Source organism: Diutina rugosa (genome assembly GCF_008704595.1).
Source record: "Diutina rugosa strain CBS 613 chromosome Unknown scaffold3_size541584, whole genome shotgun sequence".
In the NCBI taxonomy this organism is placed as follows: domain Eukaryota; kingdom Fungi; phylum Ascomycota; class Pichiomycetes; order Serinales; family Debaryomycetaceae; genus Diutina; species Diutina rugosa.
In genome coordinates, this window is record NW_022995077.1 from 203707 (window position 1) to 219905 (window position 16199).

Below are 16199 nucleotides of genomic sequence, written 5' to 3' on the forward strand. Positions count from 1 at the left end.
GTGCGCCGTGCTGATGCTGCGCGCCCGCAACGACGCCAAGCTGATCAAGCGGGCGAAGCTGTACCACTTCACCCACCCCCACCACGCCCTGGTCGCCGCCCACGCCCGGCTGCGGCTGTACACGGCGGTGGGGATGGCCCAGGATAAAGTGGTGAAGCGGGTGCGCCTGAAGCGGGCGCTCTTCAGCGACGCCCGCCGCCCGCCGCCGACGCCGTTGTTCGGCGACCTGCCGCTGAAGCTGCTGACGCTGCTGGTGCTGCTGTTGGCGCTGGTGTTTGACTCGCTGGCGCTGCTGGTCATCAGCGACGCCGTCCCCATGGCGTTCGAGTTCCCCCCGCCCAGTTTGCTGGCCAAGCTGCTGCGGGCGCGGTTGCTGGGCACCCCGAAGGAGGCGCTGCCGATGGCGCTGCCGTTCTTGACCCTGATCGAGGACTCGGCGGCGCTGACCCCCTCGTTCATCGACCCCATCAACGACCTGCCGGTCGACTTCGCCGTCCCCATGGCGCACAAACGCAATCTGTCGGCGTTGACGCTGATGTTGTATTCGTTTGTCGAAGAGTAGCCGTGGTCACCCCTAATCAATTGACTCACGCTACCCGCTTAATTTCCTCTCGCATACCCCCCGTGATATACTGGTCCATCGAGCGCGAGTGCCGCTCGCTACTTTTCATCTCATATTTCTTCTAATGGTTAATGACCCTCCTCCTCTCTAGCTAGGACTAATGACACATCTAATTCATTATCAATTTACACTAAGGATCGACACAAGTCATTGCCTCATTGCCGCCATTGTTAGCGCAAAAATCAGCCATAAACGGCTCTTCATCCTCCGCCTCCATTCACTAACTATGTTTTTGTGTCCACACGTCGCGGTCGTCCCGGCGAGTTCCGGGGATATCGGATCAGATCACCCATTGTCCGGCCTCGTCAACACAAAATCAACCGTGCCACTAGTAGCCATTGAAACTGTCGAACCCCGCCGAAACTTGACTTATTCAGCGACCGCATCCCCTACCAACATAGTCTACACCTATCATCATTAGTAGTCTCCCTTTTTTTGTTGATGATGGCTGGGGCCCGCCTCGGTGTGTGTCTGGAAATTTACACGTGCCTCTGCCACAGCACCAGTCACCCTCATCGCAGCCGGCTTTCTCGTGTAGCCTGAAATTCATGTGTGATACCCAATCGAGCGTTCGGGGAAGAAATGCATCGCCCCCGTCATCACACTACGGCAAGACATATACGTGGGCTCGCGCCGTGCCATGACCCCATTGTAACGTATGTCGCGGTGACCTTAAATCACAGTAATAATCCTTTGACGGTCGTGCCCCTCATCGTCATCCATCTGACACGATCGACAAATACACTCGTATTAAGAAAATACTACTGCGGTGAATATCGTTATGTTTTGACGACCTGGCGTCGGCGTTTAAGGCTATTTTTATTCCAGTCGTCTGGCGGTTGTTTGACTTAGTGGTTGAGTAGCCCTGGTCACGTGCGAAAAACACCTCTCCGTATTAACGTTAAAGCCTTAGTTAGCCTCCATTGGCAGCCTTTAAAGCAGTTACAAACAACCCCACTTTTTCTCCGTGTATTCCTAACCAGTAGTAGTATTAATTACATGTTTTAGTCCTCAAAAAAGACCCTTAAAGACCAACAGTCCCTCCGTCGCTAAACTGAGGCGCCCCTGCACTGCCAAATGCTCTCGGAAACGACACCGCTGCCAGAAAAACATCTGTAGGTAGTAGGGGGAGAATCGGAGCTGTAGGTCTTTTTAGCCGGCACGCTTCGAAACTGCACCTTAACCCCGGATTCGGGGGACGAGAGAAAAAACCGCTGTGTTAGGTCTTTTAGCCGGCACGCTTCTAAACTGCACACATTAACGCCGGATTCGGGGGACGAGAGAAGAAACCGCTGTGGCATTAACCGTATTCAAAATCCTGAATCCCTTAGCTTTCCACTTCACCCACGCGAGCGTTATCCTTCTCAATTGCTTTTTGTCGTTCTTGTTCGTGGTTAAGCTCACGGATCATTTTCTCCTCTTCCTCAGTGAGCCCCAGGATATCCGGAGGCACCTGTTGCATTTGCACCAGAGGCGCGTGACCTAGCTGGCGGATCTGCTCCAAGATCGTCGTCTTTACCAGCTCCAAGTACTTCTTCAGGTTCTTATTGTCTATGCGTCCTTCCAATTGCGGGTGCAACGAGTAGTCGGGCCCAAACCAGTTGTAGGTGTCGAGATAGTTGGGAATCTTGGCGTCCAACGTCACGTCGTTGAGCACGGAGGTCTCGTAGCACCAAAGCCGACTCACGTTGCGTGGCGTGTAGCCACCACCACCAACTACAAGCATGGGAATACCGTACAGCTTGATGAATTTGACACACTCACCGTGAGCACGAATATTAAGATTAAAGCAGCCAAGACGGTCGTAGCCAAGCGAGTCAGCACCACACTGTTGGACGATAGCTGTTGGCCGGAACTTAGCTATAAGCGGTTCCATCACCAGTTTAAAAAGGCGAATATAGGAGTCATCGTCAATACCATCGCGGAGAGGCACATTGATCGCGTAGCCAGCACCTTTACCGATCCCGGTTTCGTCGACAGAACCAGTACCGGGGAAGAACTCCCCGTTATATTTATGGAAACTCACCGTCATCACCCGGTCACTAGTATTGAATGCTTCCTGGACCCCATCGCCGTGATGGAGATCGATATCAATATACATCACCCGTGGATGGACTCGAAGTAAATTGATAATGGAAAGGACAATGTCGTTAACGTAACAGAACCCCAGTGGCTCAAATTTTTTGGCGTGGTGGAGGCCTCCCGACCAATTAATGGCAATATCACTCATGCCACTTATAAGCTTTCTAGTGGCATCTAACGAAGCTCCGGCGTACATCAGCAGATAGTCATACATCCCGGCAAACACAGGACAGTCGTCACCGATGTTAAACTGGCACATCGTCTCGTCGCTGAGCTTAACGTCGGGAACTACCGTCTTGAGGAAGTCGATGTAATCGGCTGAATGGAACGCCGTCATCTCTTCGCGAGTAGCTGCTCGTGGCTCGTACACGTCCATGACATCGTAGAGGCGGTACAGCGTCACCAAGTGGTCCGTCAACATGAGGCGGAAGGGCTTCATCGGATGTAGCAGCCCGTAGTGGTACCGCAGCACCAGGGGATTGAAATGATACAGCACCTGCTGGTGGGTTTTCTGGCCATTCAGATAGAACAACGGCGTGTGGGCCTCGGTTTTGGCATCCACGGTGAATGTGGGTGTATCCATAACCGGCGGCGTTGGGAAGATGAATTTGCCCGTGCGGCGCGCGCCCCCATAAAGAAGAGAGACACTCAGAGACGTCCATCGAAATCCATCATTTCCCCACTGAAAAAAAAAGATGACCATACGATAATAGTGGCAACAGATCCGAACTTTTCAAGAAGTTTCATATGGGTCCAGTGGTGTTCCTTCACATGATTCGAGGCTGACGTTGAATAACCAAAACATTGGGCCATCGCGATGAGCAATGCAACCATAAGCTGAGGCCACGCTAAGCATGACGTGAAGCGATGTAGCAGTGGGCATTTTTCTAGTGACGCTATCCGTTGTACAATCTACCGCGTGAACGTTTGCTGTGCTTCGGTTCCCACCCGAGGCCCGCTAGCGCCTGCGCAGCGATGTAGTGTCTCCCCACCAAGTACTTCAGGCATCAAATAATATGAAGTGTGATAGGCTAGACAAGTTATGTAATGTAGGCCGGTTTTTCGGCATCGCGGGTGGTAATGGGTGGTCACCACCTCGACAGTTGAAACAAAATATGCAAGGGGAGACGAGGGTGTACATGTCCCAACGCAGGGTCGAAAAACGTCTCCAAATCAAAGGGAAGGAGAAGAACTTGGACAATTGGCCATCATTTTCTTCATTAAGAAGTACCCTTGGAGCAAATGCAATTAGTTTGGCCTTTGAATCTAAGAAATTTCCTTCAGTCTCTCTGCATGGGTGTTTGCCGTAAATTGATGACTCAATAAAAACAGGACGCCGCAAATTCAGCTAAGACTGTCGTGAACCCCTCCAAATTGGTGCCGTGTACGTCGAATTGCCGCTACTCCCGAAGATACAGCTGTAATCACGCGCCCGCAGTGGGCTATTGTGTGGATCTGTCCCGCGTCCCAGTGGGTGCGGCCATTCTTCCCAATTGAGAACACCGCTGACTCCACCTTGCCAGGCTTGCTGAAACTGTCTGCAGACAATGGCGACGCTGCGAGGAAAGTGGTGATGAAACAGCCACCCTTTGTTTATGCAGTTTACACAATCCAATGGCTTTGGCTTGCCTCACAGCATCGCAGGGGACGTGCGCTGGTGGTGGCCACGTACAGTTACGCACGCTGGAGTGTGTTAACCTATTTGAAACGAGCCACAATGATGGTGGCTTAATCGACAGCAGGAGGATGAACAAATTGCATTGATAAGTAATAAAGGGTGGGGTCACGTCCTATTCGACTACTTTCATTTTATTCAATGCTCAGGTTAAAGACTGTATTGTCATTATCAAGTTGAAGACTGAATTCGATGTTTTCGGAGTTTTCGGTGAATGCAAATCTTCCTCTCATATAGTCTTGTGGATTACATTAAATCGAAGTCAATTGTGGATTTACCAGCCATACTAATACACTTAATGTTTCACGACACGTTTCGTTCATCTAATTACCAGTGATATTCTTTAATGGTCGCTACCAAGCTTTAATTTCTTATTATCATCACTCGCGCAATTGTTTTGCGCGTCTATCATCCACCCTCACAGTACACTACAAATCCAACGGTACCCCTCACCAGCTAGCCATGGTTGACTACAACAACTACCAGTCACTTCCTCCTCCGGGACAGAACTACTACGGACACACCCCGCAGTCTCAGCAGCCCGCACAGCCCGCCCATCAGCAACTGCAAGCGCCACCTGCTCAATCAGGTCAGAACCCATTTCAAATTGCGCCGGGCGGCTCCCACCCTCCGCCGACTCAGGCACTGAACCACAATATTGCCTCGAAGTTTACCAGCCAGGATATCCTGATTTTGAAGCAACTTTTGGTGGCGGGTGAAAAACACAAATGGAAGCAAATCACTAAGGAGATCAACCACGCGTCGCCCAACAATCGCCTCCACTACCGCACCCAGCAACAGCAACAGCAGGGTGAAGACTCATATCCCCCTACTGCCCCTCGCAATGTTAGCCCCACATTCGTCATCAAGCAATACCAATCACTTTTGGGTCTCCCAAATAACGCCACCTTCTTTGGTACTTTGGGGCTGAGTTTGCCCTACGTTGTCTCTCAACTGGGCTGGGATGAGTTGAACTACCAAGAAACGCACCATCTCTTCAACCACGACATTGAATGAGTTGCTTAGACAGATGAGCTCAAAGGGAAATGCTCTCTTGAAGGGAGCCGGGATTAGCTGTGCTAATTCATTAAATTTGTAGACTAAATTTTTAGATTAAGGAGTTTAATTCAATTTATTCCCACGTAGAATCGAACTTGTGTTTGCAAGAATTCCACTATTTTGTCAAATTTGTCAATTTTTGATTGTAATCTGATATCGTAAGGAAACCACTGAAACAATTTGTCATTACTGAAAGAACAGTATTGAAAAAGCAATACTATGCAAATATTACGTTAAACTATATAAAAATGCTATGTTAAATGCTATTAATCACGTCCCTGATGATGGGATGTGCGGAAACCAACTTCAGATCAGTTTTGGCCCGCTTAGTTCGAGGACTTGATGACAAGTCCAATTCGACATCCTCTTCGATTTCATAGACAAACCCTCGTTTGTCCAACAACTCAAACATCTTCTTCATGGTTGCTGCCGATTCAAGTGTTGACCGCAGACCCATCATAATGAATTTACACTTTGCACGGGTGATGGCAACGTTGATACGTCTGTACTCTTTGACCAATTCTCCAGAGCGCTTGTCCGCATTCAGCCGGGCAAACAGAAGAATCACGACCTCTTTATCCCGACCTTGGTATCTGTCCACAGTCATGATTTCGATATCAGCACCACATGGTCCGACGACACGTTCAAGTAGTTGGATTTGGCCTCGATTCAAAGCCATAATACCAATGTCACTGCTAGCAACACCTGATGCCATTAACTGAACAACCGTTTGTCGAACCAACTCGGCCTCTCCAAAGTTTTCAACATGCCGATCCCCAACAGTCTTCTCTGTGGTTCGAGATCCTAATTTGTCGTGGTCCAAAAATACCACTGCATGGTTCGGGTCAATTGTCCATTTCAACCACAGTGGCATCTCCTGGTTTCGCCATCCATCGTCGAATTCGAGTTTGCGCTGCTCAACTTCTTTCGTGCCGCATCGAAGATTATGCCCATAGATCATATGGTTAGACAATGACATGATGGCGCCATTCATCCGATATTGAAGGCGGAGCTCAGCGACACTCTCAGGGAATGCATCGGCAAGATACTGGAAAAGCAGCACCAGCAACCCTTTGCGTGTTTCGAGTTCTCCGCTAACCACCAAGGGAGGTAACTGGTTATGATCGCCAACAAGAATGAATTTATCCGCAAATCTGAGTGGGCCCAAGCACACGGGGAAAGATACCTGTGATGCTTCGTCAACAATGCAATAATCAAAGTGTGATCTCATGAGGAATGTTATATCATTGAGTGCCAAACACGTCAGAGCAACCACCGGGGCCAGGTATGCTGCAATCATGCCTTCTTTATCACGGAACTCATCAAGAGGGATAAATGGACGAACAAGAGGGTGAACGGCTTGCTTCAGACTGGCGACTCGCATGTAAGGTACCTCGAGTTTTAGTAAGATTGTATCGACGGCCAGGTGGGTATACAGCGTCAAAAGAACCAGCTTTCCTTGGCTGACTAGCTCAGTGATAAGGTGGGCGATCATCGTGGTTTTGCCTGTCCCCGGCATGCCCAAAATGAGAGCGTAGTCTTCCGCCCGAAGACAATGATTTAATGCTTGAATTTGGTCCGGGTTCAAAGAGCCTAATCGGGGCTTGAAGCATGGTGCCTTATTGAAGATTGGGGGTCGCTTTTGCACGATAAGCTCGCGTCGCTTTCTGTCTCCGTCAGCAAGGAACAAGTTCAACAAGTTGAAGCGCACATGATTCATGCCACTGGCAAAGTTATCACGGTCAAGTCGGAACTTATCAGTTTTCGCAAAGTCATGCGGAGTTCTGAGCCGGAGTGAGATCGACTCGGGAGTCATCGCTGTTACATTAGCTCTAGCAAGACAAACATGTGCTCCACGAGACTCCAGCAGCACAATCACTCGCTCTCCCACGTCGATGATGGTGTCCATAGCCGAGCGTGTTAACTCCACTTGATTGCCCTGTTGCAGTAGTACTGATAAGTCTCCTATTGCCTCACCATTTCGTTGCAGCCGTTGGGCGGCAGTCATAGTCCACAAATATTTCATCAGCCCCCTTACGACATTCTCTTCTTTGGTTATCAAATCGTTCCAGTACTCGAAAAACTCCCCATCCTCCATATCAAGATGACCAGTAAGCTCAGCGTATTCCTCCCCATTGATACCCAGTTCAGTTGGAATTCCAGCTTCACACATCTCGTACATCGTCATACAATGGGCCTTAATTTCACAACGATCGCATTCCGACAGTTGAAGAAGCGGGGGAAGTCCAGGATCACCACCGGAAAGAAGATACGGACTGACGCGATTGCGGAGATTGATCAAACTTTTAAGTTCCGAGGGCAGCACCAGCCATAAAGCGATTTCATCCAACTTCGTGTAGCTTAAAAGGAAAGCAGGGACGTCCAATTGATGGCGATCTTTGAAAAGAAGCGAGTAAAGTGTGGCCTGAGCTGCATGGGTGACATATCCTCTACCAGTCTTTATTTCGAGCGGAAGAATCAAATTGTCGGTAGTATCCTTCGTTTGAACTGAAGCCGAAAGCGAACCATCAATTAAACCCCTGAGACCGAACATTGGCAGCCAAATCTCTTCTTCAACTCGCAGACACTCATGAATTTTGAGGCGAAGCTGTCGCACCGGGGTCCCACTTTTATAGGATATTGGAGAACCTCTTCCGTTAAAGTATTGTTCAAAGAACTTCTTAATATTGGGAAGATGCTCATCAAAGATGGTGTTTTTGATCGCGTCAATATCTTCATCAATTATCCACAACTGGTTTTGATATGGTCGTATAAGGTCGTCAACGAGCGTTGGCATTTGCCTTTGTTCGAATTTACCTTCAGCAAGACAGTGTTGAAATATTTCATGCACAACATACCCAATGATAATCACCACCAGCGGCTCACCGGGAATGTTGAAGCGACTCATAAACACCAGCTTTCTCGGGCATACAAGTTGCGAGGCGACAGCGGTGGCCAGAACAAGGGTATCTGGATGCCAAATCAATAGATTAATAGAATCATCCACAAGATGGCGATTTGTGGGATGGGTGAAAATGACGTGGACAATGTCGCCTAATTTAAATGCAAGCTCCAAATATTCACCACGGACAACGATTCGAGTAGCTTTACCGTGATGGTCAGTAACGCCCATGATGAGTTGACGTTTGCCTGATTTGGGAATAGTTTGAGGAATGAGTGAAGTGATGAGGAAGCGGGCGAATTGTTCCCGCTCAAAAGCACACTCAGCGGTGTTTGCTTCCGGATCAAATGACACAAGATTGTCTTCAAGGGACTTGATATCGTAATCGGACTGCGTAACAGGTGGCTTTAACTGCGACAGTTTCTGCTTCGGTTGTGTAAGTGGCACCTTCAAAGGAGACAAATGCTCTTTGGTCACAACTTGTTTAGCCGGCAGTTTTGCCGGCTGAGGTTGGGGTGGCTCCTGCTTAAGCGCCTGAGTTACAGATTTGAGGAACTCGTCATCGTCATCAGAAAAGGGATCGTCATCAGACGACGGCAGCTTCGTCTTCAACGGCAGTTTTACCTCCGACGGCAGCTTCGTTCCCGACGCTGGCAGTTTAGAATTTGCAGTTTGCAGATGGGTTTGTGAAGTTGGCAGCTTAGTCAAGGATACTGGCGTCTCAGAATCAGTCTTTTCAAAACGGTCTATCCACAGATCGAGGATACTTTCGCGGAGAATGTTGTTGGTTTCAGGCAGATCGTTGTCGATCGCCTGCACCAAACCGCCGGGGTCCAAGGGCTCTCGTACAGGCAGCAGCCTTAGATCCATCAACTTTTTCGCAGGATCATTGCTTGCACCGTATCTGATACCGTCAAACTGGTCGTCCAGCTGCTCCAGCACGTTATAGGTTTTGGCAGGCAGCAGCAGCAGCGGCACCACCGCGGCGGGTACGGGGAAAAAACGCTTTTTCTGAGGTATTCCAGGGTTAGCCAGGTGTTGCAGCAGTTCTCTTGACCGGTTCGTTAGTGTGTTAATGGGGAGCAGGCTCCCTCCCGGGCGCCGTTTCTCCCCCATGATCTCAAATCAGACGCGTCTCCAGTATAGCGCGCCTGCCTGGTAGAAAAATCAATGACGACACAGAGCTGAGGAAGATGAAAGAAGCTAGCAGTTAACACGAATACGAAGGGTTTGATGATCATCATAACAGTTTGATAACATTTTGAAACACCCTATTGAAAAGAGTAAACTTTTGTGCCACCCAAATCCGCTTTGGGTGACATTCGCAGCAGCTCATCGCCCCACTCAGTGCCGTAGAGACTTCTCGTGGGTAATGAGCAAGGGGTCTGATCTCGATATGTTTGCTTAAGAATTTGCCCTTAAGCCACCTCGGCTATGTTTGCAAGAACACTAACGCAAACAATACTGACGTCGGCACTCACTAACGAGAGATGAGCCGATGCTGCCGGACCAAACGACAACGTCGGCTTAACCGCTAAATTACCGGCAGCATCAGCACCGTCCCGCAATGCCCGGCACGAATTTACGCTCGGCAATTGGGAAATTAACTGCGTTGCGTAGGCTGCACTCTGTGCCTTAGCTCATCTCTCGGTTGGTTAGGGTAGAAGCTGGTAATTCTTGGTGCTAATTGAGATGTCTCATAATAAATAGGCATGATAATGATGTCGAAGTAACTTTGTGTTATGTTTGTGCTACTTGATACCTATATACCCTGTTGTGGCACCGTGTTTCCACTACACGTGATTTGCCAGAGCCAAATCACTATTCGGTCTATAACCACGCACTGTGGCGTTTACCCCTGGACTGCATATACATGTTGACAACAACACATGCATTATCCTGGGAAAATCAATTAGAATGGATCTGGATCTACCTATATACTTTTATTACTACATTTGTTACCTTTAAGCCTTTGCTTAACACTCCTCGGATTACTGTACCTGTACTACAGAATGCCCCCCAAACAATCTGACCGCAAGTCGGAGAACCAATATGAGAACCTTTCCAGTTCTACAGAGAATCCCGGTGGACCCGATTCTCAACATACCCAAATGGCGGACATTATCTGGGAGTACGAGGCGGGTCGGTCTGTTGTTTCTCAGTCAATTAGGGCTAATTTGGTGCAGAGATTATCCTGCACGGATCAAAAGCGTCATGCGATGTGTGCCATAAACGGTTTTTTGACGCTCTGCACCACGCTTCCAGTACCACTGACGTGCAATCGACGTCCTTGGCAAATAATCGCCCCCAACAGGCGGCCACGTAAACACCACGAATAAGCCCGCTCGCGTTTGGCGAGATTTGGGGCGATACAATTGGACACTGGAATAGTCGCACCAACCACCAAAAGTACTCATCGAAACGTCTCAATTGACTGAAGTTAACCGAATTACAGCCTGCAACTTTACCCTCGCCCAATTGCCATTTAGGGAAGATAATAATCAAAGCATCCACCACACAGTAAAGTGCTTACGCAAGAGTGTTGACACCACAACTCAAGCAGCACTGGGATCGTCCCTGCTTGGTTAGCCCCTATAGACCCCCTTTTCCCCCCTATAAAGTCAATTCACTTGTTAATACTAGCCAGAGTATCCTTCGGGAAGCAGCTTCCCGTATTCCCCCGAAACGGCTACAGACCACGCGCAAATTAACGCGCAAAGAGTGTGACAATTCTGCTGGTGAGCCATGGTTTGGTCCCGCCTAAGCCCCCGCCTAAGCCCCCGCCTCAGACCCCCGCAGAACTCAAAACCACCCGAATTTAAATTCTCTAGATAGACCAGTCCCTTCGCAGTCTTTTTTTCGACCTAATTTTGCCTCAAAGATGTCGGCGACACCAAAAATTGGACAAATGTCACGGCCATGCCGGGGTTGCAAGATACGGGTCACTGGTTCCAAACACTCACAGCTCAACCCGCGGAAATTTTTCGCCTCCGTATAACCCTCTACCGTAATGTCATCACTCAAACTTCAAACCACTACCATAATGATCTTCTCATTTTTCCGAGCACTTTTTGTTAGTACACCTTTAGGGATTTACTGCCAAATTTCCAGTGTAACTCTCACTTTTTATTTCAGTGCCGGTGTCATCGCGTATCCCTGAATGCAACGGAAAACCGATCGGCCGGCCCACCACCCACCGTCCATCCTTAAATCCCAAAGTGGGCCTATCACCCACAAAGCCATTATTTGGCCATGAGAGTATCGCCGAAACAGATACGCTTGGCCCACGCCGCCAGCCCTCATCTTGCTCGGATGCTTCGGGCATGTGGCGGACTTGAGCACGCCCAACGAGAGTGGCAGTGGATCAAAAACGAGCTTCCAAAACATGAGTGGGCACAAGCAGCGTACCGACGAAGCCGCTACGAACCGTTACAGTATATTCTTGGCACACAACCATTTGGCACGGTGGAAGTAAAATGTCGTTCGGGAGTGCTTATTCCGCGATGGGAGACTGAAGAATGGACAATGAAGTTAGCAGACTTGATTGAAGAAAACCTTCCTCGAGCCTCCATCATCGATGGGTGTACCGGTACTGGATGTGTGGCACTTTTGTTGAAATCAATGGTGCCCCAATCGTCAGTACTGGCATTTGACTTGTCGCCATCTGCACTCTCGTTAGCCGAAGAAAATTGCAACGAGTCAGGGGTTACTGTTTTCAAACACGATGTGTTCACCCCGCTAGACCGGCCAGCAGACATTTTGGTGGCTAACCCACCGTATATACCTCAAATCGACATGGAACGGTCGCAATTTCATCAGGGTCTCGAACGGCTGGTGCGAGAGTGGGAACCGCGAATGGCTCTCGAAGGTGATACTGAGTTTTACGAAGCATTAATAACCAACATCGTCGAACCACTGAAGGCCCTGGCATTTGTATTTGAGGTAGGTTATAAGCATCAATGCGATTTTGTGAGACAGCGACTTCCTCAATGGAAAGTGGTGGACTATTACGATAGCGCTGATCGTATCCGATGTGTTGTTGGCTACCTACGTCAATCCTCTTGGCTAGAAGCCATTACAACGTCAAGTTAACTTCCAGCATTCATTCACCCCTGCATATAATCCTGTAATTAGTACCACGCAATCATCGCTCGCAATGCGAATCTCGAAATGTTTCGACGACAAAGCGACGGAAATTCCTCATTTTCGGTAAGCGAACGACCTTTTTGTCCGATTGAGGATCGCACGACCAATATGATTAAAGTAGCAATGTCTGATGGTATAATGTGATTTATCGGGCTGTGATTTAAAGTATTTTGAAGTCAGATAAGATAAAATTTATTATTTACTGATATCAGTGGACCAAGGATCAACTCTATGTCGTAATTGCCATTGCTAAATTGGCTATGAAGTTATAATGAAAGCAAGATCCATCAAATTTCCTACCAATGTCTGCTACCACCCTCGAAACCCTACAAGTCACATGTATCCTAGACGTTTATTCGTTAACCATTATGCATTAGCCGGCGTCGACTCCTTGCTCTCCAGCGAGTCACGCTTACGCTTAAGAATCCCTCTCCCCACCGCCACAATGTCGTCGCTATTAGGAATCACCTTCGTCCCCCACAACACGTAGCCGCCATAACCTCTCATCGTCATCAACGGGTGCATCTTACCGGGCACCGTTTGGAACGGCACCACCCTCAGCTCAAACAACGACGGCGCCAACACCCGCTTGTCCAGGGTGAACATGTTCTGCACTTGCATCAAAAGCTCCTTATGCTGGTTGTAAATGACAATAGGGTTTGATCCGCCGACCTGGTCGAGTACGTAGGGTAAAAGCGTCGGCAAGTAGAGAGTAGTGGCGCAAATGAGGGCATCAAAACCACCGTTCTTCATCATGTCGATGGCGTAGTTGACGTCGTGGGCCCGCTGCTTGCGGCGGAAGTATTGGGTGCGTTTCAGACCCTTCAACTCGGCAATTTCAGTCTCGGAGTAGTCGACCCATTGGATTCGCAGTTCCTCAGGTTCCACCACTTGGAGCCAGTCGATCGTCCGAATGACCAGACGTTTATAGGCTTCGGAGTAGTCAGCATATTGAAGCGCCAGAAGGTTAGGGTACTCGTTTTCGTGCACCAACAAGATCTCACCTTCACCAGCCATACGCTCCATCAAAGCATAGGTAACCACACCAGTGGTGTCGTCCAATACAAGGTAACGACCACCAGGTTGCACGTTGGCATACAGCATCATCAACCCCAAACTTTCCATGCTCATGTCCAACATCTTCACCATATCCTTATCCTGGTGGTATTCAAGTAACTCGTTAACCCCAACGAATTCCACAGTAAATCGACGCAAATACTTTTGCTGTTTCCGCTTCAAGTATTTTTGTTGCAGATAAACCGTCTTCTTGTCAAACCCGTCGTGAGAGGCGATCATCTTCTCGATGATCTGCTGGCCGATCTTCGACAGCGGACCCAGCTTCTTAAGCTCAGTGATTTCGGGAAGCAGCAACCCCTGGATTTCAGCGCCGACATTGATGATATTCTGGTTGTTCTCGGCAAAGATTTGAGTTAAGTCGTCACGGGTTAACTCGATCTCTTCGCTGAGACTCGAGATCTGTTTAACTTCATGGTTATCCAACACTTCGAAACTCAGACCCCAGGGGTAGCCCAAGATGTTCGCCAGCTGGAACAGCCCGTATTTGCCCAACAGGATCACTCCCTTCTCCTTCAACTTTACCATCTTAAGCCCCGCCAGGGGGAGCCTGATCATCGCGTGCTGGCCCGCCAGGATCACGTGGCGGTTGCGGTGGTCCCGAGCCACTTCCGAAACCCCCTCGGCAGTGTTGAAGCGTCGCAATTCGCCGTCGTCCATCGTGGTATCAGCGCTGGGAGTCGTCATTGTATCGTTAGCGGTGGCCGCAGGCTGGGGAAGGGCAGGCGAGGTTTTTCGCGCGATGGCCATCGCATCGCATCAGAACACTAATCAGTATGGGGAGAAGAGCCAAGAACAAGCAGGGGATGCCCCCGACGTTGGAGGAGTTCCAGGCGGAGAAGGAAGGCAAGCGCCTGGGGAAGCAGCTGGCGTCGAAATCTCAGCTGAAAAAGCGGCTGGCGGAGGCCAAGGACTCCCAGCGCAAGAAGGGTAAGCCCGCGAAGAAGCCCGAGGTCGAGGAAGAGGAAGTGGCTCAAGTCGACGTCGAGGAGTTGAGCAAGGCCAAGAAGCAGTTGTTCGATGATCTGGATGACGAAGATGGCGAAATGGGCGACGAATACGAACAGGAAGTGGACTTTGAAGATGAAGCTCATGCGAGACCCATGTTCTCCGACGACGAAGACGACGAGTCCGACCTCGAAAACTTGAATGCCGCCAACATGGAAGCGTTCTCGCAAAAGCTTGACGAGGAAGACCAGCAGGAAGCCGAGGAAGCTGAGCTTGAATTGTTGGAAGGTGAACAAAAGAACCCCAGAGCGCAAGTGTTGCCTCTGGCAGAAGAGATGGAACAGATCGCTAAGGGTGGTCCTCAAGACGTGCACGTGGTGAGAACGAGAATCATTGAAATCGTCAAGGTGTTGGAAAACTTCAAGGAGCTTGCCGAAGAAGGTAAGCTGCGGGCCGAGTACACCCAACAGTTTGTGCGTGATGTGTGTGAATACTACGGCTACTCCGAGTTCCTTGCGGAAAAGCTCTCTGACTTGTTCACTCCTGCGGAAGCGATGGAGTTCTTCGAAGCTAACGAAGTGGAAAGACCCGTCACTATCCGTACCAATACGTTGAAGACCAGAAGACGTGACTTGGCTCAGGCTCTCGTCAACCGTGGGGTTAACTTACAACCCATTGGTGCCTGGACTAAGGTGGGGCTCCAAGTGTTCTCGTCGTCGGTGCCCATCGGGGCTACTCCCGAATACCTTGCTGGTCACTACATTTTGCAAGCGGCGTCGTCGTTTTTGCCCGTGATTGCCCTTGAACCTCAAGAAAACGAACGGATCTTGGACATGGCCGCTGCCCCCGGTGGTAAGACCACCTACATCTCGGCGCTCATGAAGAACACCGGGTGTCTTTTTGCTAACGATTTCACCAAGGCTCGTACCAAGTCGTTGATTGCCAACATCCACCGGTTAGGATGCAAGAACACCATTGTGTGTAACTACGACGCTCGTGAATTCCCCAAGGTGATTGGCGGATTTGATCGGATCTTGTTGGATGCCCCTTGTACCGGTACCGGTGTTATCGCTAAGGATAAGGCGGTGAAGGTGCTGAGAACGGAAAAGGATTTTATGCAAATCCCTCATCTCCAAAAGCAATTGTTGTTGTCGGCGATTGACTCGGTCGACGCCAACCTGGCCACCGGTGGTGTCATTGTCTACTCCACCTGTTCGGTAGCTGTTGACGAAAACGAAGCCGTGGTCGACTACGCTCTTCGCAAGCGTCCCAACGTCAAGTTGGTCGATGCCGGGCTCATGATTGGTGATGAAGGGTTCACCTCGTTCAGAGGTAAGCACTTCCACTCCTCGATGAACCTCACTCGTAGATTCTACCCTCACAAGCTTAATGTCGACGGGTTCTTTGTTGCCAAGTTCAAGAAGATCGCGTCGCTGCCTCACGATGTGCTGAAGGCCGGTGCCCTGGAGAAGGAGCGCTTGGCTCGTGCTGAAGCCGAAGAAGAAGGCATTATTAACGGCGACTTTGCTGAGTTCGATGACACCGAAGACAAGGACATCATGGACAAGGCGATCAAGCGGAGCATGAAGCGCCGGGGGATCAACCCCAACGCCGTCAAGGCGGATAACGATAAGGAGGCTTAGGGTATGTAGATTAATGATAGATTAACTAAGGAGACGCAACGTAGACCA

General features: G+C 49.6%; 8 protein-coding genes across 8 annotated transcripts in view; 5 read left to right on the forward strand and 3 right to left on the reverse strand. All coding sequences in view use genetic code 12, as the record gives it.

Moving 5' to 3' along the window:
* The window catches only part of MIH1 (putative tyrosine protein phosphatase), a gene marked incomplete at both ends in the record, with an annotated part of 855 nt that extends 708 nt beyond the window's left edge, over positions 1 to 147 (forward strand). Inside the window, one exon of the mRNA XM_034159015.1 lies at positions 1 to 147. This exon is cut by the window's left edge and continues 708 nt beyond it. Coding sequence (XP_034014401.1) covers positions 1 to 147 — 147 coding nt within the window.
* Positions 148 to 316: 169 nt separating this feature from the next.
* On the forward strand, positions 317 to 562 carry DIURU_000735 (uncharacterized protein; the record flags this gene model as incomplete). The annotated part of the gene is made up of 1 exon (XM_034159016.1): positions 317 to 562. The coding sequence occupies one exon, from the start codon at positions 317 to 319 to the stop codon at positions 560 to 562; it is 246 nt and encodes an 81-aa protein (XP_034014402.1).
* A 1387-nt stretch (positions 563 to 1949) lies between these two features.
* On the reverse strand, positions 1950 to 3287 carry HOS2 (histone deacetylase; the record flags this gene model as incomplete). The annotated part of the gene is made up of 1 exon (XM_034159017.1): positions 1950 to 3287. The coding sequence occupies one exon, from the start codon at positions 3285 to 3287 to the stop codon at positions 1950 to 1952; it is 1338 nt and encodes a 445-aa protein (XP_034014403.1).
* A 1554-nt stretch (positions 3288 to 4841) lies between these two features.
* DIURU_000737 (uncharacterized protein) lies at positions 4842 to 5396 on the forward strand (the record flags this gene model as incomplete). Its single annotated transcript, XM_034159018.1, has 1 exon — positions 4842 to 5396. The coding sequence occupies one exon, from the start codon at positions 4842 to 4844 to the stop codon at positions 5394 to 5396; it is 555 nt and encodes a 184-aa protein (XP_034014404.1).
* Positions 5397 to 5694: 298 nt separating this feature from the next.
* DNA2 (bifunctional ATP-dependent DNA helicase/ssDNA endodeoxyribonuclease) lies at positions 5695 to 9456 on the reverse strand (the record flags this gene model as incomplete). The annotated part of the gene is made up of 1 exon (XM_034159019.1): positions 5695 to 9456. One exon carries the CDS (start codon positions 9454 to 9456, stop codon positions 5695 to 5697), a length of 3762 nt encoding a protein of 1253 aa, XP_034014405.1.
* A 2136-nt stretch (positions 9457 to 11592) lies between these two features.
* On the forward strand, positions 11593 to 12432 carry DIURU_000739 (S-adenosylmethionine-dependent methyltransferase; the record flags this gene model as incomplete). The annotated part of the gene is made up of 1 exon (XM_034159020.1): positions 11593 to 12432. The coding sequence occupies one exon, from the start codon at positions 11593 to 11595 to the stop codon at positions 12430 to 12432; it is 840 nt and encodes a 279-aa protein (XP_034014406.1).
* A 420-nt stretch (positions 12433 to 12852) lies between these two features.
* On the reverse strand, positions 12853 to 14220 carry DIURU_000740 (tRNA 1-methyladenosine methyltransferase subunit; the record flags this gene model as incomplete). The annotated part of the gene is made up of 1 exon (XM_034159022.1): positions 12853 to 14220. The coding sequence occupies one exon, from the start codon at positions 14218 to 14220 to the stop codon at positions 12853 to 12855; it is 1368 nt and encodes a 455-aa protein (XP_034014407.1).
* Positions 14221 to 14336: 116 nt separating this feature from the next.
* On the forward strand, positions 14337 to 16151 carry DIURU_000741 (rRNA (cytosine-C5-)-methyltransferase; the record flags this gene model as incomplete). Its single annotated transcript, XM_034159023.1, has 1 exon — positions 14337 to 16151. The coding sequence occupies one exon, from the start codon at positions 14337 to 14339 to the stop codon at positions 16149 to 16151; it is 1815 nt and encodes a 604-aa protein (XP_034014408.1).
* Positions 16152 to 16199: the final 48 nt, after the last annotated feature.